The sequence below is a fragment of the Arachis stenosperma genome, chromosome 2 (assembly GCF_014773155.1).
Source record: "Arachis stenosperma cultivar V10309 chromosome 2, arast.V10309.gnm1.PFL2, whole genome shotgun sequence".
NCBI classification, from domain to species: Eukaryota; Viridiplantae; Streptophyta; class Magnoliopsida; order Fabales; family Fabaceae; genus Arachis; species Arachis stenosperma.
The window spans coordinates 10,949,197-10,974,945 of record NC_080378.1 but is presented as its reverse complement, the minus strand read 5'-3'; the positions used below and the strand labels follow the sequence as shown (position 1 = coordinate 10,974,945).

At 33.6% G+C, this 25,749-nt stretch overlaps 1 protein-coding gene and 1 pseudogene across 1 annotated transcript; both read left to right on the top strand.

Moving 5' to 3' along the window:
• The first annotated feature begins 17,887 nt into the window (after nt 1-17,887).
• Nucleotides 17,888-18,721, top strand: LOC130962537 (uncharacterized). Its single transcript, XM_057888740.1, has 2 exons — nt 17,888-17,994; nt 18,139-18,721. The coding sequence occupies exons 1-2, from the start codon at nt 17,888-17,890 to the stop codon at nt 18,719-18,721; spliced, it is 690 nt and encodes a 229-aa protein (XP_057744723.1).
• A 4,285-nt stretch (nt 18,722-23,006) lies between these two features.
• Nucleotides 23,007-24,918, top strand: LOC130961969 (CRAL-TRIO domain-containing protein YKL091C-like; annotated as a pseudogene).
• The last annotated feature ends 831 nt before the right edge of the window (nt 24,919-25,749 follow it).

The window sequence follows — 25,749 nt, the reverse complement described above, 5'->3', positions numbered from 1 at the left end:
TAAAGTTTACAATAATTAAATTCCACATAAGAATAGTCATTATCCATCACTAATAACACAAAATATTAATTGTGTATGATGATCGGGCCAAATTCGGGTGACCCGAGTTATGGATCGGATCCGACCCGAAATAATGACCGGGTCTATTTTTGATACACTTACCCAACTGGTGAAAATCACACCAAATTAGCCCTTAAAAGGTTCAGGGTCGGACCGGGTCTTTGGGCCAGGTTTGGGCCATGCACACCCCTAACTGCTACTGATTTTTGGGAAAACGAAGTCAAATATGTTGAAGCAAAATTTCAAGTTTTGGAAACTTTACTCTTCTATTAAAGGGGTAAATGATCAATGATTGGAACAAAGAGTGAGAGCATAAAGTTTGGGTTCCTATAGCTTACAGAACTATTACCTTCTTCTCCTTCATGGTTCTTATTATTGAACATTATATTTTCTCAATTTAATCTTTCTTTGTTTTTAATAGAAAAAGGCAATACAATGAGAAATGTATGAAAAAACTATTGAGTGAAAAAGACAAAGAGAGTTAGACTTCAAGAAAAAGCTAAATGCTTATTTCAAAAATTTTTTGTATATATTTCTATTTTGTTGTCATGATCTTGAGGGAATTTTTTTACAAGTTGGGTGAGCACATTACTGTTGAAAGTTAGGACAAGTTTCTAGTGAAATCTGGGTTGGGTAGAAGCTAGGTTTGTCCCAGATAAGATTGGGTAAAATCCTAAAAAAATTGGTGAATGTAATCTTGTTTAAAGATAGTGAAATTGACAAAGACTATGTAGACTACGTTGCACTGAGTAGCTGAATTAGGATATATGGCTGTGTCACTTCTTCTTTTCTAATCTGTTTCTGGTTTTTCACATCAGAAGATAAAATAAAATAATCTCCTACTTATTCTATCCAGCTAGACTTCACAACTATATGCCTTATACGTACTTCTGATTTGACTCTTCCATTGACAAGAGACAAAATAAAATAATCTCCTACTTTTCGTATGAGGCAACACTGTAGAATTTAGAAGTTTCACGTAATTTTAAGATTACTCAAGCAAAGTAAAAAAAGACCAAAATTCAATTCTCCTTTCTCTTAGCCACCGATATCCATCATACTCTAAATAATTTTTTAATAATTATGCTTCAAATACATTATTACTTAATAAATAAATATTAAAATATTAATTAGTTCATGACATTTTATTAGATAATTAGATTTAAATATTAAAAAAAACAAATTAATTTCTTCTCTTTTCAAATTTTAGATAATTTGATTCTTTTATTGTATTATTTTTTAAAAAAGTGAATGAAATTTCTCATTTTTTTCAAATATACTATAGAGTGGTTTATTCTTTTATCTTATTATAGGCAAATATATCTAATATTTTAACAGATTAAAGGCTAAGTTGACACTTTAGTGATTAATTTTTTTAAAATAAATATTAAAAAATAATTTGAGATATTAGTTTCTTATTCTCCTAAATAAATAAAATACATACACCTTCAGATAAATCGCATTCACTATTAGAATATTATATTTAATGGTTATTTATTTTATTTTTAGTTACAATAAAAATAGTCAAAAAATAAATCGCATTCATCCTTATTACTAATGTTAATGACCGATTTTTTTATTGTTCTCTTGTTATGCATGGGCTTCTCAAAAGAAAGGGTGACAGACTGACAGAACAAGATCGATGAGCTACAATAAATTAAGTGAATATCTTTTGGAAAGAAACGGTATAATAATACATGCATGCTCCCATCCTCTTTTTTGGGAGATTAATTAGTATAGAAGAGTCAAGATGGTATAGACAAGATCACAAGATATATAGAGAAACATACGTTTATCAGTTGGGATGAATACAGATTTGATCAGATTGGATATGGCTAAAATTTTGACCTTATCTATGTTAAAATTATTAGATCAAGTATAATATTCATAATTTTTAAATTTAGATTAAATTGAATTCATACATTTGCAGATCGGATCAGATATATCTTCAAAATACAAAAAATATTTTAAAAGTTTATTTTTATTAAAAAATTATTAATAAAATTTCTTTTTTTATTCTTTTAAATATTTAACATATTTTTTTTAAATAATAAAATTAAAATAATATAACATATATGATAATTATTAATTAAAATAAAACGTAAAAAAAATATTTATTTATTTATTTATTTATTTTTATGGATTCACGGATATGCGAATATTTACATAAAATTTATAATCCAATCTTATAAGTGTATAGATCAGACAATTTATATCTACACTTTTTAGATCAAATTCAAATAAATAATACGAATATACGAATTGGATCTGATTCATCAATGCCTTATCCATCAGCAGCTAGAAGCTCCTACTAATGATAAAGGCAGAGAAGAGCAGCCTAAAGAAAATGGCTACAGAGAATCATCCCAAATTCCAATTAAGTTCCAACAATGACTTCACGGAAGTGAGAATAACAACCTAAGGTTTATAGCAAAACTAGTGCAGAAAACGTGAGGAATAATAAGAATTATTGTGTCTTCTCAATTATTGATTAGTAATTATGTTGATGGTCTGCGCCCTGTGGAAGTGGGGACTCATTATTGGTTGTTGTTATGTACACAATGACTTGGTGGTGGTGGTGATGATGATCATAGTGAGATAATTTGTCATCATGTAATTATATTAACATTACTAGTCAAGTCCTATTTTATTCTTAATTTGAAATTACAAATTCGTGATATTATATGATTTTCTCTTAATAAAATCAAATTATATAAATAAATAATAAAAATAAAATTGAAAGAGAAAGAAAAAAAAACAGTAAACTATAGAAAATGTAAAATACTTTTCAAAGATTTAATCAATAAAAATTTCTCAATAAATTTCAAATTGTGACAAAAATATTCTGACATGAAAATTTGTATTGGGATACTTTGTCATAATTTGAAATTTTTTTAAGGTGAATATTTTGTCGTTTAATTTTTTAGTGATATTTTTATCAACAAATAAATTTTTTAAGAATATTTTTATAATTTACTCAAAAAAAGAAAAAATAAATAAAATAGAGAATAAACTACTAAAAATATCTATAAATTATCAAATTATTGGCAGAAGTATCTTTCATATTTATCAACAATAAAAATATCTTTAAAATATTTTATAATGGAATAAAAATAACCAAATCATACAATTTTTTTTATAAGCAACAGATTTTTTTTTATATTTGTCAGACCATTTGTGCATTTGATTCGAAATTTTGTGAGAATATTTTGAAAAAAAAAGACTAAAAATTTAATCTTTAGATATTTTTTAAAAAAAATATTTTTGGTCATTTATAAAAAATTACATTAAAAGTCAATTTCTAAAGTCTTTATTAAAAAATATATATTTAACAGTTAGGTATTTTTATCGTATTTTTTAAATATTTTGAGGTTGTTTTTGTTCTTAAAAAATTTAAAAGATATTTTTATCAATAATTTCATAATTTAAGACATTTTTTATTTATTTTAAAAATTTAATAAAATAAAATTTTTTATATAATTATTCAATTATATCTGTATTTTTTGAATAATTATTTATATATAAAATAACCAATTTTTAAATTAGCAATGAACACGATACTTTATATTATTTTTTAAAAAGTATACTTTATCTAGTCTTCAGTGTGAATCGGGTTTGGGTTAATTTTTTTTTCTTTTCATTTTTGTTAACTGTCATGATTTGGTTGAACCAAAATATTAGGATTATTATCTGAAAAAATAATCATTTAAACCCATAAATTCTGTGAATGCTGACAAAATTATTCGTAAAAAAAAAACTAATATAAAGGGAGGAAGTGAAATGAGTTATCCATCGAGAACTCATTACTCAGAGTGCAACAAATTCAATAAGCCAATAATATATCTATTTACTAAACTTGTACTAATTTAATTTAGTTTTTCAGATCCTATATATTATTATATATAATACAATTGTGATCGGGCATTGATAAAAATAAATCTGAGAAATTACCATAGAGATTATCTATTAGCAAAATATAATGATAAAACTCATTGGGCTAAGTGCTAACATGGATTGAATCAGTCCAAATAAAAGCCCCGCACCTTATGCAGTGTTATTTGTTGTTTTTTTTTTATTTAAATAATTTTTTATGTATCAATTTAAATTGAAATACAAAATTTATTATTTTGTGTATTTAATTTTGTTTTTATAATAAAAAATTGCAAAAATTATATTTCTATGATTTTTGATGATTGTGTTTGCAAAAATAAAAAAATATTTGTTTATAATTTTTGTTGTTATTATCAACAAAAATAGATCGATTTTTTTTCTTATATTTTTTCAATCAATCATTGTCAATGAAAATGAAAAAAAAAAGAGATATTTTTTTTCATTTTTGCTGATAATAATAAAAAAAATTAATTTATTTTTGCTAGCAATAACAACGAAAATAGCAAAAAATTGGGTTAAGTATTTTTTTTGTCCTTAAGATCTGAGGCCAAAATTAAAATTGTTCTCGACCTTTTTTTATTATTAAAATCATCCTTAATGTTACAAAACATTTTAAATTCGTCATTTTCTACTTTAATTTTATTTTTTTACCAAATTACCCTTAATAATTAATAATATAAATAATATAAATAATATTAAAAAATAAAAACAAATCCTTCTCCCCTCCACTTGCACTCCCACTCCCTTATCTCTTCTCTTTCTTCTCTTCCCATCCAAGCAAAAAATCTACAAGTAGAAAATTTCACAACAAACTCAGATTATACAATACAAACAGAAATTCCAGTTCACACAGAAAAAGAAGATGAAGAAGACGCAGAAGAAGAATCAGATTTCTGTTTTCTAGTCCAACCACAGCAGCAACAAGCAAAATCAACAGAAATGATAGTTCAAACAACAATTCAGCAATCCTCATTGTCAAGTTATAGTTACAAATATGCGGTGCCACAATTTCAGCAACAACAACAAAATTCATGCCAAACTTAAAAAATCATGGATGCAGAAGGAGAAGAACTCGATGCAAACTAAGATTCAACAAACAATTCCACAATAAATTTATAGAATGTATCAACAATTTTAGATCCCAATTTTTAATTCCACGTCAAAACAAAACCGCATCAGAGATATTTTCTTCCAAGAACAAGTTCAACCGATTTGAACACACAAGCAACCCGAATTTCAATTCTACAATCAGATTTCCTGATTCAGGGACCAGTTTACTTGTATGCCGGAACGCAATCTTTGGATGCCAGTGGTCGTCCATGGCGAGGAACAAATCCAGTCGAGGACGAAACAGCGGCAGATCTGACAACAGGTAGCGGTGCCGAGGACGGTACCTTCGTGAAGGGGGAGCAGATACTCGTAATGCCCTGGGTTGACGGAGTAGCAGCAGCGACCAGCACCGGAGATCCTCGAAGGTGTGGCGGAGGGTTCCAGTGCGTTTCTCCAATCTGGCAAGACCATCTCCACTCCTTGCGGCGGTCTTCCCTTGGGATCTCGAAGAGGAGGATCGAACGACGAAGAAATAGGTGGCGGTGGCATTTCCAGGGAATTGCGATGGAGCACGAGACAGCGACAGGTTGTTGTAGCTAGTAGTGGATTCTGCAACGGACGGTGCGAATAAAACTGAGGGAAGGTGGAGAAGGAGCCGCTGGAGGCAGACGGTGGTAAGGGAAGAGAAGGGAGTGGGGGTGCAAGTGGAGGGAGGAAAAGGTTTGTTTTTGTTTTTTAATATTATTTTTATTATTTATATTAATTATTAAGGATAATTTGGTAAAAAATAAAATTAAAGTAGAAAAGGACGCTTTTATATCGTTTTGTAATATTGATAATGATTTTAATAATAAAAAAAGGTCGTGGACGATTTTGATTTTGGCCTCAGACCTTAGGGACGAAAAAAAGTATTTAACCCCAAAAAATTCTATATTATTTTTGCTGTAAATACTAGCATAAATCATATAATTTACTGTTTTATTTTTTTCCCAACAAAAATATAACTAAATATACAAAATGATAAAATTAGTATTACAATTTATTTAAGTAAATAATTAATTTATTTTATTTAAATAAAAAAAGGTCGTTATTTGTTTCATTTCATTTATCATTTATTTGACTTTTCTGTTTTATTACTTTATTTTTTTGGAAAAAAATATTTGGCTCGGCCTAACTATTATTACACTAGCCTATGAAATATGGATATTTCTTTGATGTAATATGTCTGCGTGTCTAATACATTTTAGACATGACACTCATCGATACTCGTTTGATACGCGTATCTTTTGTATCCAACTGTGTTTTAAATAAAAAATAAAAAATTATTTTTCAAACATACTTGAACACACTTAAATACTATCACGCACGTATCCATAATTATTCTTAACATGTATTTTTGAAATGAGTTTAGAAATAATATATATTATTAATTATTAAAACAAAAAATATTTTAAATACTTTATATGATTAAAAAAGGTATTAAAAATAATTAAAAACTTAATTTATATTTTAACATCAATAAAATACCAAAATACAATTTATCTAAAAAATATTATATATTTTACATATATGTCGTGTCTCTCCGTGTTTTAAAATTTTAAATTTGTGTGTTCGCATATTCGGTCGTTTGTAACACCCTACCACACAGAGCCTTACGCTTAAGTTGTAAAGCAGAGGTGGTGAGGTATTTCGACCTTTAAAAATAAAATACGTACATAAATATAGTTGAAAGAATTTATAATTAGGAGTCTTGAAGAAAAAGTTAAGTAAAAGTGAAAACAGAAAATCGTGTCACACTCGCAAGGTTAATCGTAAAATGGATAGGTGAGATCAAAAGAAGGCTAAAAATATAATATACAGATCGAAGTTCCAAAATACAGATATCAACTTCTAGACTTGACCTGGGAAGCTAAGGCCAGCCAGAGTATGTAATTATATATATTTATACAACCCAAAATATAACTCAAACTACAGAATAGACACCTGTTTCTCCAAGTCAACCTCTAGGAGATACAAACATAAAATATATACAGAGAAGAATCTATATACATATATACATAGTATAAATACAAAATGCAGCATCCCAAAACTGACCCAACTTTGCTTGCACAGGAAACTCCAGATGCTCAGCGATGTGCCTCTCGACCTGCATCTGAAAAAAAATAAAAATATGTATAGAATGAGAATCGGAGGTTCTCAGCATGGTAAAGGTTCCCGTATAGTTAATATAAAAGGTTTCGAGAAAGCCAGAGGCGTTCCTAGAACTTCGACACTCAGATTTCAGCTTAAAGATCCAACTAAACCAGAAATTAAGTAAGTTATCTAAGGTATTCAGGTTCTAAATCTAACTTTAACCTACTCTCCTTCAATCCTCCGAATTACTGGTAAAACAACCCTCCTTCACTCCTTCGTCAAGAGAGGGTCTCTCAGAAGCATACAATTCAAACAAGGAAAACACAGATAAAGGTGCAATTACAGCAAATAGAACAAGTAGCAGATAAGCAAACCCAAACAATACACACTCAAGCAAAACATACAAATACACATGATGTCTACCTATCCTATGGCTAATAAGCTCATCTGTCGGTTATATAGTCAAACCCAATATGTCTGGTAGCTAACCCGGACACTGTCTCTCTGTTGCGCATTAATATCATTAGAGGGAATACGTACCCTGTCACCATTAGAGGGATTATGTGCCCTGTCACCATTAGAGGGAATAGGTGTCATGTCACCCTTACAACCAGAGAGAAAACACAGACATACTTGTCATCAATCAAGCTCAACCATGTCTCATATAATTTTAAATACATTATCGTCATCAATTCATATCTCATTGAATCTCAAATTTATTATTATTACCATCACCATTCCTCATTATCACACCTCCCATTCCGTTCATCAATAATTTAAACTCAAAACATAATCCATTCTTTTCTAAACAAATCAAACTTAAAATATGTAATCCTTAAAACCAATTCTTTCTAAATAATCACTTCAAACGAAGCTTCCAATTCTTATAAAAAATTTTAGCAACATCTCTTCTAAAACTCAAACTTCTGCCACCCTTCAAGGGTCCCAGCCATCAAATCAAACACCTCTCAGTCATTCAAATCATTTTCAGTATTAAATTATTTCAAAATCAAACCAATTCCAATATTAATTCTTTTCCCAAAATCAACCAACTCCAATAACAAATCGCTTACAAAATCGAACCATACATCTCTCAACCAATCCATTCAATTTAATTTCACAAACTTACCATCAATTCTCAACACATCAACGATCTTCATGATTTTTTTATACTTATCAAAGACATAATCCAATACATACAAATTCATTCATCCTTTATACACACATCATATATCATATTCATAATCCATCAATAATTCATTCAGTTCATTCCTATCTCAAGGTCTTCTAGCCTAAGTTTTCACGTGACATTAAACATTAACTTCAAGAAACTAAAACCATACGTTGTCCAATTCCTTCCTAAACTCGAAACACCTCAAAAACCTCCCCTTTCACAAGTTCCAAGCTTCCAAACATCAATTCCTCAAACTTAATCACCCATATTTCATTCCAAACTGCATAATTGAACTCCAAATCAACCAGAACACAATCTATTTCATACAATATCACTATAATCATCATATGGTTTACTAATTCAATGATTCACAAGGGTTCAATAGTTTCTTACCTTATCCATGGATGAAATGGACAAAGCCCAACACTATCTACGAGCTATTTCGACCGTAGAACATCAAAACCACATAATCTCTTAAAATCAAAATCTTAATTTTTGAAATTAGGAAAGAGTGTTTGAGTAATAAATTGCTAGATTCTTACCAAATTGATCTGTGGGTTTTGTAAAAAATTTGAGACGAACACGTGATCGCTGACGGCTCGTCAATCGGAGCTCTAGATTGAAAGTTATATGAAATTAAAATTGGAGGGATACCGTGTTACATAGAAGCACTTCTCCTCTCATTCAGCGTATTTCTTGAATTCTAAAGGGGAGGAAAGGCTGAATCAAAGTTTTAAACGTGGATTAGGTTATGGACTTGGGCCCACTTGAACCCGGTTCATCCGATTTGGCCTATTTGTTTAATTTTTGGCCAAAATTTTTAAAATTAGTGTCAAAATTCGTATTTTTAATATTTTCACTCCTCTAAATTATAAAAATTGATCTTCCTAATTTTTTTAAATAATAATTAATTTATTAATTATTTACTAATTACCTGGGGTTTACATCCTACCCCCCTAACAAAAATTTTCACCCTCGAAAATATAGTTCACTACAAGAGTTTGCGAGAGTAGTTCCCTTTCCAACCTAATGGATAGTTTCTCGACCTTTGCTAATCTTCATAACGACTTATCTCTCACAATTTCTCCTTCTCACCTTAGTAGTCCTAATGTCCTCTCAATCTTCGCACTTCCGCTGCATCACTCTTATCGCTTCTTATTAAGAACTTATCTTATTTATATATGCCAACTAATATTTCATCTGGAAAACCATGATTTTTCACAACTCAATCATATGTTACTAATGAATGGTATTCTTTGATATTATTCAAAGCGATTAAAATTTGGTTACTAATTCCTTTATTACCTCGGATCTGAGGATCGGATCTGGCTACATCTTGGTTTCTCCTGTATGGGCAATCTCTGACCAAATGTCCTGGCTTTTCGCAATTGTAACATAAGCCCGAACCATAATGGCATGGCCTATTTGGATGATAGCTCCCACATTTCTGACAACTTGAATCATCTGAAACAGCCATCATCTATTTTTCTCTACCATTTTCTTGGTGGTCATCATTCGTTCCAGAGTTATTGTGACCTTGGGGGAATTATTGTGCGTATCTTCTTCTCTTAAATTCTTTGCCCCTTGGTGCGAAATTTAGATTGTACTCCTTCCGGAAGAATTTTCGGCAATCATTTTCTGCCATAGCAGCCTTTCTTGAACATTCCTCTGCAACTCTACTCTTGTTTACCAATTCAGAAAAAAATTTGATTTTCATGGGACCCACTGAACTCAAAATATCACTTCAAAGTCCTCCTTCGTATTTGATGCACTTCCATTCCTCAAAATCTCCCGGAGCATCTTGGCAAATTCTGGAGAATCAGCACAGTTTCTCAAATTTATTCGTGTAACGACCAACATCTGACCCTATTTCAATTGCAGCAGTTCAAGTTCCTTGGCCGTCCTGACGAAGTGAGAAAAATATTTCTTGTAGAATTCAGATCAGAAAGCATCCCAAGGTATTGCGGTGTTGCCCAGCTGTAGGAGACGTCGGGTTTTCTGCCACCAATACTGTGCTTCGCCCATTAGCTGATATGTGGCAAATTCAACATACTGATTCTCAGGCACCTGTTGTTCTTGCAAGGCTCTCTCCATAACCTGAAACCAATTATCAGCCTCTATCAGATTTGTGGTTCCTGTAAAAATTGGTGGGTTTATCTTCAGAAAGTTGCTAAGGTCATCGGTCCATTTCCACCATTACCTCTGTTTTCGTTATTAACTTGCTGACCAAGGGCCTCAGCCCTTACCTGCGTAGTAGTTGCCATGTTCTCTAGAGCATTCGTAAAGTTCACGGGATTATTCATAGTTGTTTTAGGTTCAGCATTAATATTCTGGCCTCTGCCTCGACCGCATCCGTGTCCACGAGTTATCATTTGGTTCATGTTCACACCAAACAAGTGATATTAAGATGATCAGTCACAATATCTCAAGTCTAGTGCTTCAAAGTCCCAAATATATGCTCATGATCAAATATGCCACAAATATCCTAATTAGCATATACACACACCCAGAGTATGTCCAGAAGCATAGTCAGTCCGTCTTTCAGGCTCTACAGGAACGAACTGCTCTGATACCATAATGTAACACCCTACCACACAGAACCTTACGCTTAAGTCGTAAAGTAGAGGTGGCAAGCTATTACGACCTTTAAAAATAAAATACGTACATAAATATAGTTGAAAGAATTTATAATTAGGAGTCGTGAAGAAAAAGTTAAGCAAAAGCAAAAATAGAAAATCGTGTCACACTCGCAAGGTTAATCATAAAACGGATGGGTGAGATCAAAAGAAGGTTAAAAACATAATATACAAATCAGAGTTCCAAAATATAGATATGTAGCTCTAGACTCGACCTACGAAGTTAAGGCCAGTTAGAGTATGTAATTATATATAAGGTGCCCACATAGTTAATATAAAAGGTCCCGAAAAAGCTAGAGGTGTTCCTAGAATTCTGACACTCAGATTTCAGCTTAAAGATCCAACTAAACCGGAAATTAAGTATCTAAGGTATTTAAGTTCTAAATCTAACTTTAACCTAACACTTCGCTTTCTGTCTCCTTCAATCCTCCGCAATCACTGGTAGAACAACTCTCCATCACTCCTCCGCCAAGAGAGGGTCTCTCAGAAGCATACACATACAATTCAAGCAAGAAAAATATAAATAGAGGTGCAATTACAACAAGTAGAACAAGTAGCAGATAAGTAGAGTTAAGCAATTAAGCAAACTTAAACAATAAACACTCAAGCAAAACATACAAATGCACATGATATATGCCTATCCTATGGTTGATGAGCTCATTTGTCGGTTATATAGCCAAGCCCGACATGTCTGGTAGCAAACTCAGACATTGTCTCTCTGTTGCGCATCAATATCATTAGAGGAAATACGTGTCCTGTCACCATTAGAGGGATTATGTGCCCTGTCACCATTAGAGGGAATAGGTGCCCTGTCACCCTTACAACCATAGAGAAAACACAGACATACTTGTCATCAATCAAACTCAATCATGTCTCATATACTTTTAAATTCATTATCATCATTAATTCATATCTCGTTGAATCTCAAATTCATTATTATTACCATCATCATTCCTCATCATCACACTTCCATTCCGTTCATCAATAATTTAAACTTAAAACATAATCCATTCTTTTCTAAACAAATCAAAATTAAAACATGTAATCCTTAAAATCAATTCTTTCTAAATAATCGCTTCAAACAAAGCTTCCAATTTTTATAAAAATTTCAGCAACATCTCTTCTAAAACTCAGACTTCTGCCACCCTTCAAGGGTCCCAACCATCAAATCAAACACCTCTCAGTTATTCAAATCATTTTCAGTATCAAATTATTTCAAAATCAAACCAATTCCAATGTTAAATCTTTTTCCAAAATCAACCAACTCTAATAACAAATCGCTTACAAAATCGAACCACACATCTCTCAACCAATCCATTCAATTTAATTTCACAAACTTACCAACAATCCTCAACACATCAATGATCTTCATTATTTTTTTATACTTATCAAAGACATAATCCAACACATACAAATTCATTCATCCTTTATACACACATCATATATCATATTCATAATCCATCAATAATTCATTCAAGCCTAAGTTTTTACGTGATATTAAATATTAAATTCGAGAAACCAAAACTATAGCTTGGTTGATTTCTCTCTAAACTCGAAACACCTCAAAAATCTCTCCTTTCATAAGCTCTAAGCTTCCAAACGTCAATTCCTCAAACTTACTCTCCTTTCGCCCAACTTGTATTGCCTTTCTCCAGCATTCATGTGCAGCCGCTTCCTCATAGGTGTTAGGTTATGGATTTGAGGTGATGGCTAAAAAAAGGGACTTATATTCTGGGTTTAGTTTATCATAAGGCAAGTGTTGTGAGATAGGATATAAAGTGTTAGATTTGGCAAAGTTGCTAGAATGCGTTTTATGGGTTATCATACAATGGTAGTCCTTCAAATAAGCAGGTGTTCTCTTGACACTTTCAGATTTTCTAGTGAAGCAGTCATGTGAGATGCTGTAGTTTTGTGATGGTGTGCTAATGGGTGCAATGGTATGTGAGAAAATTGGTGAATGCGTTGAACTTGAGAGATGTTCACTTGAATCTGTGAGTGTGGTGTGTGTAGGTGATGGCAAATGATATGTGGATGGTGTATCATATTAAAAAAGGTTGATGCATTGTGGAGTAAGAGTAGGTGTCACCGTTTCAGTTCTTGTGGGATATGAAAATGGAAAATGAGTTTCATAGAAAGTTACGTTTCTAGATAATGAAAATTTCTTTTGTCTTTAAATCAATAAGTCAAAAACCCTTTGTTCCAAATTTGAAACTGAGAAAGGTTGCTTTTCTGGCTCTTGAGTCCAATTTTGTTCTTGAATTTATTAATGTGGAGGCATATGTAAGAAAACCAAATACTCTTAACTCTGAAAGGTTGGGTAATGTACCATACAAAAGCTTATAAGGACTGATATTATCCAATTTAGTGCTGGACAACCTATTAATTATGTGAATAGCGTGATCAACTGCGTATTGCCAAAAACAAAGTAGAATTCCTGATTGAAATAACAGTGCTCTAGCAACACCTAAAATGTGCTGATGTTTTCGCTCTACAATTCCATTTTGCTCTGGTGTTTTTACACAAAAAATTTGGTGTAGAATGCCAGTTGATGCAAAATAGGATTTTAGAGTGAATTATAGTCCATTGTCAGTTCTTATACACTTAACTTATTTTTCAAATTGTACTTTGACAAAATTCACAAAGTTAATAACCAATTGTGATGCCTCAAATTTTATTTTTATAAAAAAAGTCCAAATAAATCTACTCTAATCATCTATTACAATAAAAAATACCTATATCCTTCATTGGAAATGATAGAAATGGGACCCCCAAATATCCATATGAATTAAGTAAAAACAGAGCTTTATTTTAGTTGTGCTAAAATAAAAAAAAAATAATAATTTTTTGTTTGTTTTGCAAAGTGACATGAGTCACAATGAAATATTGAAGCAGTGCAATCTATAAAAGGATAATCTTTTTTCATTAAAACCAGTCTATACATAAGTATATGTCCTAATCTAAGATACCAAATTTTGTTGTTCTCAATATGTGAAGGTGCTATAATATAAGTAGTGGTAGTAGCTGCTGCCAATGAAACTTGCTTTATGGAAGGGGGTTGAAGGTGAAAGCATTTTGGTTCTCTATTAATTGTATGTAGCCTTTCTCTGCACTTAGCAATGCCAATCATTTTCGATGTGGATTGATCATGTATCTCACAACACTTATCATTAATTAACATTTGGCAATGTAAGTTTAATGTTAATTTTGACACAGAAACCAGTTTAAAATAAAAAAAGAAAATATTCAAAATATTTTTGAGAAAATTTTTTTTAGAGAATGTGATTGTGTCAATAATGGTGCTTACAGTTTTGGTCTCATTTAGCAATATCACATTTATTGGAGCAACATTTTAAAAACTTGCAAAATCTTTTAAGTCAAAAGTCACATAATCTGTCGCACATGAGTCAATGACCTATAGTGCAGATTTTAGAGTTATAATACTCATAATTCTTGCATTAAATTGTAATACAATCGTTTTACCTGGAGTGGAGGTCTGAATAGAATTAGTCAAAAACCTGATTTGTATTATGGGGTTGTTGCTGCACACTTTTGCCTTTGATTAACTCCAACAAGAAAAATCTTTGTTCTGGAGTGAATTCAGAGCTTGACATTCCAGTGTTTTCTTGGAGGCAATTAAGTTGGGAGTATTTGTTATTGAGTATATCAGCATGCTCCTCAGTGATCATTTGATTGATTGTGGTATGATGTTGCTGTCGCGACTAGAATGGGAGGGGTACCCATGTTTCTTATAGCACACATCTTCTATATGGCCGAGCTTGTTGCAATAAGAGCATACCATGTTAGCTCTACGACCTTTACCACCTTGACTCGATCTCCCTCGTCCTCTTCCTCTGCCTTTGTTAGATGAGGAATTGGACACTTGTGATGCATTTGTATTTTGAATGAAATTGAACAAAATTTTATTGTTATCCATGTCAGTCAGTTGTCTCTCTTACTATGTTAGTATAGAAAATACTATGTTTGGTTCTGGCAAAGGTGACATGAGCATGATTTGCAATCTGACGATAGAGTATTGTTTGTTCAACCCTCTCAAAAGTCTGATTACTTGATCTTCATCTCTGTATCCTCTTATTTGTGACAATCCATAAGAGCATAACTCTACACATCCGACATAATTTGGAATGGATTTGAAATTGTTGAGCTCTTTCCATATTTGTTTGAGCATTGTGTAGTAATCGGTGATGGTCAGATCACCTTGTTTGATGGCAAAAAAGTTGCTTCTGGAGTTCTGCAATTATGAACCTATCCCCTTAGTAGTATTTGTGCTTAAGGTCCTCCCACAAATCAACAGCAACATTGTTCCACATAACACTATTATGAATTCCAATACTTAATGAAAGATTGATCTAAGAAACAATCAAATTATTGCATCTTTTTCATGCCTCAGATTCAACATTATTATTCTCAGGTTTTCTTATGGTTCCATGAATAAATTTTAATTTGTTCTTCATAGCATGACTCCAACTACCATAATTGTTAGATGTTAACATGATTAAAATAATCGGTGTACCTAAATTTTCTCGCAAATGAATAAAATAAGGACTTGATTGATTTTGAATTGGGCTTGTGTTGCTCTTCGAAATCTAAGACTGAAGAGGAGTGAGTTAATGGAAGAGATTGGCTAGTATATTTACGTTCATCTGTACTGCGTTGCTCTGGTTGTCAGAACCACCATTTGAGGATTTGTTTACCATGTCCGCCATTGTTAAAAAATCAATGAATCACAAAATAATAGGATCCAGATCTTTTTTCTTCCAACTTATTGATCGGAATAGTTATGTTCACCAAAAAAGAATCTTGTAAAATAGTTTCTCATCAAACTCTATTGGATAAGTTTGAAGAAAGAGGTAAGAAAAAGGAAAAGAAAATGTCAAAAAAAAATATTAGAAAAAGAAAGAAAATTGCATAATTGACAATGATTAGATCTCAATTCACAACCTTTTCAATTTGATTCACAGTTTGGTTGCTCTCCACGCTCATCGCACTATGAAGAAAATCTCATTTCCTAAACTATTCAAATGTAATATTAATGGTTTGATAAATTAGAAGGGAATAAGAAAAGAAGAAAAATAAGTTCAACTCATTTTGAAAAGAATGAAAACTCTTTAAAAAATGTTTGTTGAGTTATTACACTTTATATACTATATATTCCTTATGTATTCTCACTATAAAAAAAATTACAACAATTAAGTCTACATGGCTATATCTACTATTGATGAAAAAAAATAATCTAGGTAACAAGCCCCTTCTCCCCCAGATCTTTTTCTCTATAGACATTTGGTTAGTCGCCTCATATATCTTACCACCACGAGACCAGACATCATATATGCAACATAACAATTAAGTCAATTTATAGCATCTCCTACTCAGTCTCATCTTCAAGTCGCAAAGCGAGTGTTGAGGTACTTAAAGAGTAGTTCCGAAAAAGGAATTTTCTTTCTCAGAAGTTCAGAAATTCAGATTCCCAACTTTAGTGACTCTGATTGGGTCAGATATCTTGACACTGGGCGATCTTTAGCAAGATATTGTTTTTTCTTTGGAAGCTCTTTAGTCTCTTAGAAGACCAAAAAACTAACCACCCCGCTCATCCACTAAAGTGAAATATCGTGTAGTTGCCAACACAACTTGTGAACTTCAATGGATACTAAATATGTTACAATTTTTACGTATATCTTCTATCTGCCCATCAATTTTATATTGTAATAATTTGGTTTTTCATGAACGGACCAAACATTTAGAGGTTCATTGTCACTTGGTTCAACAGACAACTCACGCTAGAGTGATAAAACTTTTCCCTATTCTTTCTCTGGACAACTAGTTGACATCTTCACCAGCCCTTTGTCTTCTCAACTATTTTATCTTAATCTCAATAAACTTAATGTTCTTGATATTTTTTATCCTCCAAATTGCTTGCAGGACGTATTAAACCACTCTTTCATAAGATTTTTTTTAAATAAATAAAAAATATATTAATTACCGAAATAAATAATTTTAAAAATATTTGCCGTTTTGCATTCCCCAATCATATCTCATTTACACTGTAAACGAGATACATGTAATACTCATGTCGTTTACACTGTAAACGAGATAGATGGAGTTCTGTCGCACCAGCTATAAAAGGATGTGTAATCCTTGGTATTCTTCACAAACTTTTCGTATCATATTTCTCATAAATACAAGGCATGGCCAGTAATAGTCCGTACATAGTTGTGCTTGTGTATCCCAATTTCTGCATGAGAAACGGCGACAACGGGGTGAAATTTGAGTGCGAGGATCCAATATTGTTTCGCACTCAACGTGTGAATACATTGTCGGATTTGAAGAGTTTGATACTGAGCAAGCTCGGTGGCACAGAAGCGAGAGAAATCGGAAGGGTGGCGTATAGGTTACTGGCCCCCATGGGTAATGGAGTGTTCCGATTTCGACTATTTCGACTTCAAGGGGACGAGCATGTGCGAGTGATGTTCAACATACATGGGAGGATCATGGTGAAGCAAGTAATGGAGCTGTCTGCAGAGGTTGGACATAGTGGCGGTGGTCCTTCCGTACATTTGACCTATGTGCAGGACGACCGACCTCTCGCACCACCGCCTATTCATATCGCCGTTCCAGTGGATGAGGCAGATGAGGGCGAGGAGGAGTCGGACGAAGATTACGTTGCAAACAGTGGTGATAACGAATCATCTGATAGTGGGATGAGAATGAGTGTGTTCCGAAGACACCCGTTCCAGCTGCGCCCCACCATGTCCTCCCTCCACCTCTTCCGATACCGGTGCTTTCGCCAGTTCTGTCTCACTATCACTGTCTGGATTTGGACGCTATGCACGAGAGGACTCCGTTTCTTGACGCGGGTGAAGAGGATTACAACCTAGATGGTAGTGTAGAATTTCGGGTCGGACACAAGTTTAGAAGCCGAGAGGCAATGCTTCAGTATGTGAAGAACTACAGTATTCGGAGGAGTGCAGAGTACCGAGTGATTGAATTGGACCGGTTAAAGTACCATATTCAGTACCGTCAGGCTGATAACGGGTGTTAATGGAACCTCCGTGTGGCCCTTCGACAGAACCTCGAATACTGGTAATATTAAGTTTATCTATGCCTTTCAATACTTCATTATGATATACTTAGTAGGTGTACCTAGTGCCTAAAGCAATCCTGTGTTGTTGTGTTCAGAGAGGTTCGGAGGGTTGGTAGAGTGCATAGTTGTCTAGCACCCACCATGTCTCAAGACCATCGTCAGCTAGACAGCAGCCTGATATGCCGGGTCATCTTGCTGTTGATTCAGTCCAACCCCTCTGTAAGCATTCTAGTTTTGCAAGGTGCGGTCCAAGAAAGCTATCACTTCAAACCGTCCTACAGAAAGGTGTGGATGGCCAAGCAGAAGGCAATTGCACAAATCTATGGTGATTGGGAGGAGTCATACAATAAGGTTCCGAAGTTGCTTCAAGCACTGCAGAGCTGTTTTTCTGGTACCATTTGTGACCTCCGCGTCAAACCATTCTATGATAGGCACCTCCTTGTACGTGACTGCAGTATGTTCGACAAGGTATTTTGGTCTTTCCCGTCATGTGTAGAAGCCTTCAAGCATTGCAAGCCCTTTGTCTCTGTGGATGGGACGCATCTGTATGGCAGGTATGGTGGTGTGTTGCTTATTGCGGTGGCGCAAGATGGGAATAGCAACATCCTGCCTATTCCCTTTGCCATTGTGGAGTCCGAGAGTACCGAGTCATGGTCGTTCTTCCTAACTAATTTGTGACGTCATGTCACCCCACAGGACGGCCTGCTGGTTATCTTCGACAGATCTCAGGCTATCAAGACAGTGCTTAACTCCGATGACAGTGGTTGGCATCCCCCTAGAGCCTACCATGCTTACTAAATAAAAAAAGTTTAACAAACTCAAAACATTTAAACCACAATAACTATAAGGAAAAAGTTTAACAAACTCAAAACATTTAATTTCATGACTTACCTCATCGAACCGTAACCGGTCGATGGAAACCCTATACTACAAGACCCTGGTCTGGTGCTGGTCCTGACTCTGCTGCTGCAATCCAGCCAATCTGAGAGTAACAAAGACATATACAACTCGTTCAGTTAAAAACAATAAGAATTACCAGCGAAGCTTAACATGAAACGAAAAAAGTCAAATTTGGATATCTGGCAGCTAGCGGGTACTGGTAGACTCCTCTGTCTGGTGGACACCACTGGGGAACCCTCTGGTAAATCCAACTCATCAGTAGCGGAGTACAACTGACGATATCCGTGACTCCCCACTGTGCCGCCAAATAAAGTGACTGGTAAGTCCAGGCCAGCACAGCAGAGCCCAGGATAGCGCCCTGCACTCCGCGAAGTCCTGGAGGAGCGATAGCCACCGTACGTGGACCAGGTTGTTGGACTTGTCTGTCAGCAGATACCCTCCGATCAGTAACATAATATAGCATCGGGCATACTGTCGGAGGGTCTCAGGATCGTCGGTGGGGGCATCTGTCGGACACGATCACGCAACCAGACCAGCTTCAACGTGAACGACTCCTTCCTCTGCTCCGCCTGCTGTGCCGCCACCGGTGGTCTGGCACCAAGCAGTTGCTCAACCATCGCTCACGTCTCCGTGCCGTACCACCTACCGAAGTCACGGAGGCACCCCCCCAACGGGGTTTCCATGTGCGCGTAGGCCCAGGTGGTACGCCACGTCCTGCAGGGTGATAGTGACCTCACCCTACGGAAGATCAAACGTGTGCGTCTCCGGACGCCATCGCTCCACGAGTGCTAAAATAAGGGAATTGTCAAATGTGAAGTCCCTGAGTGGCACCGTGTCGCCGAAATCGGCCTCAACCAGATACGAGACTATGGCGTCGAGTGGAGGAAGGGTATGGCTGACTCGCCGAGGCAATAAAAGGCGAAGCCTCTGCGGAATGAAAAATAACTTTTTAACCTATACATAGATAATAATACATTTTTCTACTCTACTAAGGAACAAAGTACTACCCCTACTTAGTAACATACTACTACCATCTATCTACTCTACATCTGTCTCTAACTTACTTATGTCGGTAAGCAAATCGTAATTATGTCATACAAATCTTACACAAGCAAATATTGTTCAAAATTCATCATACAGTCCTACTCCTAAAGCATCTTACTTAGTGCTTGTCACTACGAGACTACCCTAACATTGCCCACATATTTACATTAACTGAACATAACGCAACTAACCTCAAAGTCGGCCGCCCCAACGTAATGCGAAGTCTTGTTTAGTCTGTTGATGTCACCGTCGTTGCCTGCCTGGCGTGCCATCACCGTATCGGACTCAAATATGGAAGGAAACGGTTAAAAAAGAGGAGAAAGAGATTGACTAGGTCAAAGTGGGGTCCAGAAAAAGGCTGCAAATGACTTATACTTATAGGCGCGCCTCAGTTTTATCTCGGTTACAGTGTAAACAAGATAATGGTCTATCTCGTTTATAGTGTAAATGAGATAAAGTCTATCTCGTTTACACTGTAAACGAGATAAATTCTATCTCGTTTACACTGTAAACGAGATAAGCACGTGGCGGCTGACGTGTCATATCTCGTTTACAATGTAAATGAGATACGCGCAATGTCATCTCATTTAAAGTGTAAACGAGATATGACTAGGGAATGTAAAACAGTAAATATTTTTAAAATTATTTATTTTCGTAATTAATACATTTTTTTATTTATTTAAATAAAAAATTCCTCTTTTATATTAGCCCATGATAACAACAAAGAAATTTCACATCAGTCCATAAATTCAACCCAATAAAATACATCAATTCTGCCACAATTTTAACTTGTATTATTTTTATTTTTTTTATATTATTTTTATTTGTGCTTATCTTTCATCATATGCAATGCGTATATATATTTAGCTTTACCTTTATAATTTTTAAATAAAAAAATACCAAACACAACATTCTTCGTCTTTGTTTTTCTTGTTCTTTTATAATGTTATTAATAAATATATTCTTTGAAACACAATGACACACCTCACATCTTGTAAGAATACAAAATAACTTCATTCATAAAACATTCAGAGAACTTGAAAAAATCGCTCACACTTATTGTAGAGAAACAGATATTGTTATGCACACTACACTCCAATAGAAACGAAAACTTCTTTATTTGATATATTTGTTGCTATTGTTGTGATCCACTTATATTCTTATTGCATTTTGAGAGTCCTGCTGATCCTTGAAACAAAATTTCGTAGATATGTTAGATATCTCGTAATTTTTTTATTTAGAAGTCCACGATGTTTATATCATATTTTACAAATTAAAGCATTGAGAAAATTGACTGTAATCGAGTAATTTTAAATTTTTTATAATTCATTATTTGGACAAGTGATGTTAAAAAGCAGAGAGATAAGACTAGCATATGTAAATGTTATGAGGGTAGCTAGAAATTGAGGTTATGCGAAGCCAAGACTGCTTCTTTTCTCAAACTATTGATTCTATCTACATGCACCCGTATTCTCTCAGGTAATACCTTACCATCATGCTTTTGCATTCAATGATAGTGATCAAAAAGCCATACCCTTCTTCTTTCAAATTTAAAGTTGACTTCACATTATAAAAGCTCCCAAGTGGGAGGTAAACTTTTCAAGAGACAATCTCTGAAGTTCGCGGAACTCCAATTCTGCATCTTCTTTCCCTTCCTCTTCATCCAAGACAGAACTTTTCCTTGCCAAATCTTAATCACATCTTTCTTTGGGAGGAACAGTTTCTTCAAGTTGGGGGTAGCAACCTTGCATTAGATTCTAAATTAATAAGATATGTGAGAAGATCAATTCAAAATTTAATTCAATTTTTAAACCGGCTTGGAATTAGAATAAACTTCTAATATATCCATTCATTGTGTGACAACAATGTTATAATTATCTAGTTAACAATGTATAAATAAGTCAATATAAATCGCTGAGACCAGAGGTTTTCATACCTTTATAGCAGAAACAACGCCCTGATTATCTGTGGTAATGAAATCTTGATGCTTTGAAAAACAAATATAATTTATATTGAGAAAAAATCATCCAAAAGTGTTGGTAGAACGTGTATTCTATTGAGATATATGTTCAAGTTAACAAAAACACATCATTATAAAAAAATATAATTTATATTTTTTACTACTGAACACATTGTAATTAAAAAGTTGTTATCCAAAATCACTGCAGACTTTTCAAATATCCAAGATACAACCTCTCTAACCGCGCGAATTCAACACAATCTTCATCTTCTTCTTGTTCTCCTCCAATGGATATGTCAGATTGCAATAATTGTCTTAGATTTTTTTCATGCACTCGCATCGAGGTATCAAAAGAGGAGGGGAATAACAAGTAAAAAGAAAATTACTGAAAGTCTTCACTTCCAAATTCCAGATTATTAGCAATATCAAGTGCCTTTAAAAAGTCCCCATCTTTTAGGTTTTGGTTTACCTTAATTGGACATAATTTTTTAATGTTAAATCCATATTTCATTACTTTGGATGTAGTGGTTTTGTTAGAGCTACCTTTAGTGTTGAATCCATGCTTGTTAGTTACATGAGCTCAATAAATGTAGTTATAGAAATAGGATGAAAGTACTGATAAGTGTTGAAGGTTTTTGTTAAGGTGTTTATTTCGGTACGACGATAAATTTATACATACCGATATAATAAAAATATAGACAAATTAAAACACGACATGTGAATTATGTTTTTCACGTCAATAATTAATTTTTCTTTTTTTAAATACATATCATATCAATAATTTTACTAAATCACCCTTATACTTTAATAAAAATAAAAAATAAATTTTATTTAATTTTTACAAAAAGACTTAAATATCTTTTTTTTTTTTGACTAAATATCCTTTTTTTTATATTAGACAAAAATAACCCTAATCCTTTTAATTTAATCAAAATTCAATTAGTCACAAAAAAAATCAAAATTCAATTAACTTTATTTTATTTTATAATTTTAAATTTAACTCAAATTAAAAATCAAAACCAAAATACATTTCATTATTCATATTAACTAAAAAATTGCTTGATTTGTTATGAACCATAATCTAATCTCTCTTATCCCATTCATACCAAAAAAAAAAAAAATATTTTCACCATCTTCGTTCCTCCCTCTCCATCGGTCTTCACGCAATCGCACATCCAAATGAACGAATATAGGGATCGGGTGGTCTTGGTGAGTGCCTTTTACCAGTTTCATTTTCTCATAAATTTTCTATGCCCGGCTTTGCTTATTTGAAATCATTATTTTAGCCAGCAGCTTCGAAGAAGCAAGGCCGTTACATTGGCACTTGTGTGAAGGTCTTGGATATGACTGGTTTGAAAATTTCAGCGCTGAACCAACTGAGGGTATGCACATAATTTAGAGAAACAACTTCTTTGTTTTTCTTCATTCTTCTTCATTCTTTTAATTCTATGAAGGTCCCCTTTATGAAATTTTTTGGTTCCTATCACCTGCAGCTTTTGACTGCTATATCTACAATTGACGACTTGAACTACCATGAAAAGACAGACGCATTATATTGTTAACGTGCCGTATGTATTCTCGGCGTGTTGGAAGGTTTGTGTACTATTACACTTCTTTGCTTTAGTTCAATACATAATTCAAAATCCAAAGACTAGCAAGTAATTTTTTTCCTTTCAATTACAATTGGCAGGTTGTAAAGCCCCTTTTGCAAGAAAGAACAAGGAAGAAAGTTCAGGTCCTGCAAGGTTGTAGGAAGGAGGAATTACTCAAGGTAGAAATCACATTTACTTCTTCAAACATATAATTTGTAAACCTATGCATGTGAGTTTGTGACCTGATTCTCATGGCCAAAATTGAAGTAATATTGAATGAAGATAAATGGAGCAGTTGTATTTGGATACAGAGCTAGGTCTAACTTAACTCACTACACATCATCATCCTCATGGATTTTAGATCCATGTGGTTTGTATTTTCATTTATTGTTTTCATTTTCGGTGTGTTTTCTTGTTTCTCACTCTTTACTTCAAAAAGATCTTGAAAATAAGAAACATAGTTTGTCAAGTTTCCTATTCACTGTTATGAAATCGCCAAATCCCCAATCTAATGAAGATGCTAACATTTAACTTTAAATTGTGAATTTACTCTTGCTAGACATTCATTAAAATGAAAATGGAATTGATTTGATCAACATTTTGTCCTACCCCTCTGTATTATATATGATGTGATATATCATAAATCTAGCATGTTTTTCCATCCTAAATTCCTGTCATTAATCTGATATTAATGAAATCATGATTATTAAAAACTTGATTCAACTGTGTGAAAACTGATCTTTTTCAATAGAAAAATACATTTTTCTAACGAAATAACCGGAGAACATTTGATCACCTTAAAAGTTCTTTCAAACTTGTGAGCAGGTAATAGACTATCAGTCTCTCCCACACTTCTGCAGAAAAGAAGGTTCCGGATCCTTGAAACACCGCGTAGCAGGAGACACTGAAAATTGCTTCTCCTTCGACAGCAGCTTCCACCAACAGCTCTACAACTTCATCAAGCAGCAAGCCGTCGTCATGCAAACCATATCACCAATCAGACCGGGATCCTTCTATGTTGACTTACCCGAGCCAGACCCCGATGACGCCAAGATTACCAAGACCATCGAATCCGAGCTCAACAAATTGGAAATTCAGAATGGTTCAATGAATGGTGTGTTAATGGACACTAAAGACATGGTTAACCCTGTTCTGGTCTCTCCTTCAGCCTTCTGAGTCAGTTTCATATGCTATTATTATTACTTTATGATCCCTTTTAAGGGTTATACTAGATGTAATACTTGAATATTTGCATCAAGTTAGCTTGATGCAATTTTCTTGAGATAAAACTTTTTTAATCTACTTTCTGTAACCCAATTTGGGATGATGAGTATATGATATGGGATCATGTAGAAAAGGAAAATCACACTTTTTTTTCCCCTCCCGAGATCAGTTCTTATGATTCTCAGTGTAAACTATTATTTGAAAACATACACCAGCTGTTATTATTTTTTGCCTTATTCTTATATATTTGTTTTAACTGTAAGTAACCACTTAGTTATATTTTAATATTCTCTCTTGCTCTCTTTAGATTTATCAAGCAAATGAGAAAACTAAGTTTTATTTGGTTCAACAAACACAACTTTAGATAATAAACCAACAATGAAGTATATACTAAAATTATAGTTTAACTGTACTAGCTCAATGAAGAAAAATTGTCAAATTGTTATCATTTTTTTAATTGCTACCTAATAATAATAATAATGTAAAAATGTTCTATATTTCCAGTAATAAGATAATTGAAAAAATGGAGACACATCATACATGATAATCAAGCTGGTTGTTATCTTTTTGATATAACATCCAACCTGGAACGATGATGGTTGCTCCTGTTTCTGTTGTAAAGAGGCATTCACTAGAGGATAGGGCTGAAGACCTTTCTGAAATTGAGAAAATATCTGATCCAGGTAGCTCAGCATTGCTTCTTTTATATTTTTTGATGCATTTTTCTAAAAAGAAAAAGAAAGATTAAAAAAAATGAATTCTCAAAAGAATCATAAAATTTGCTCCTTGCTGAAGTTGGACTGTCTTTTTGCAGATGATACGCAAGAGGAGCATGTTGGGTATAGGATGGAGAATGGTAATAAAAAGGATCACAGTAATCCTAGCAGATCCAAAGAGGGGGAGTTCAATGTGCATCACCAATCTTCACCACAACTCAATAATTTGGGACTGAAACAGATGGAGTTATCGATTTTCATGAAAAGAGT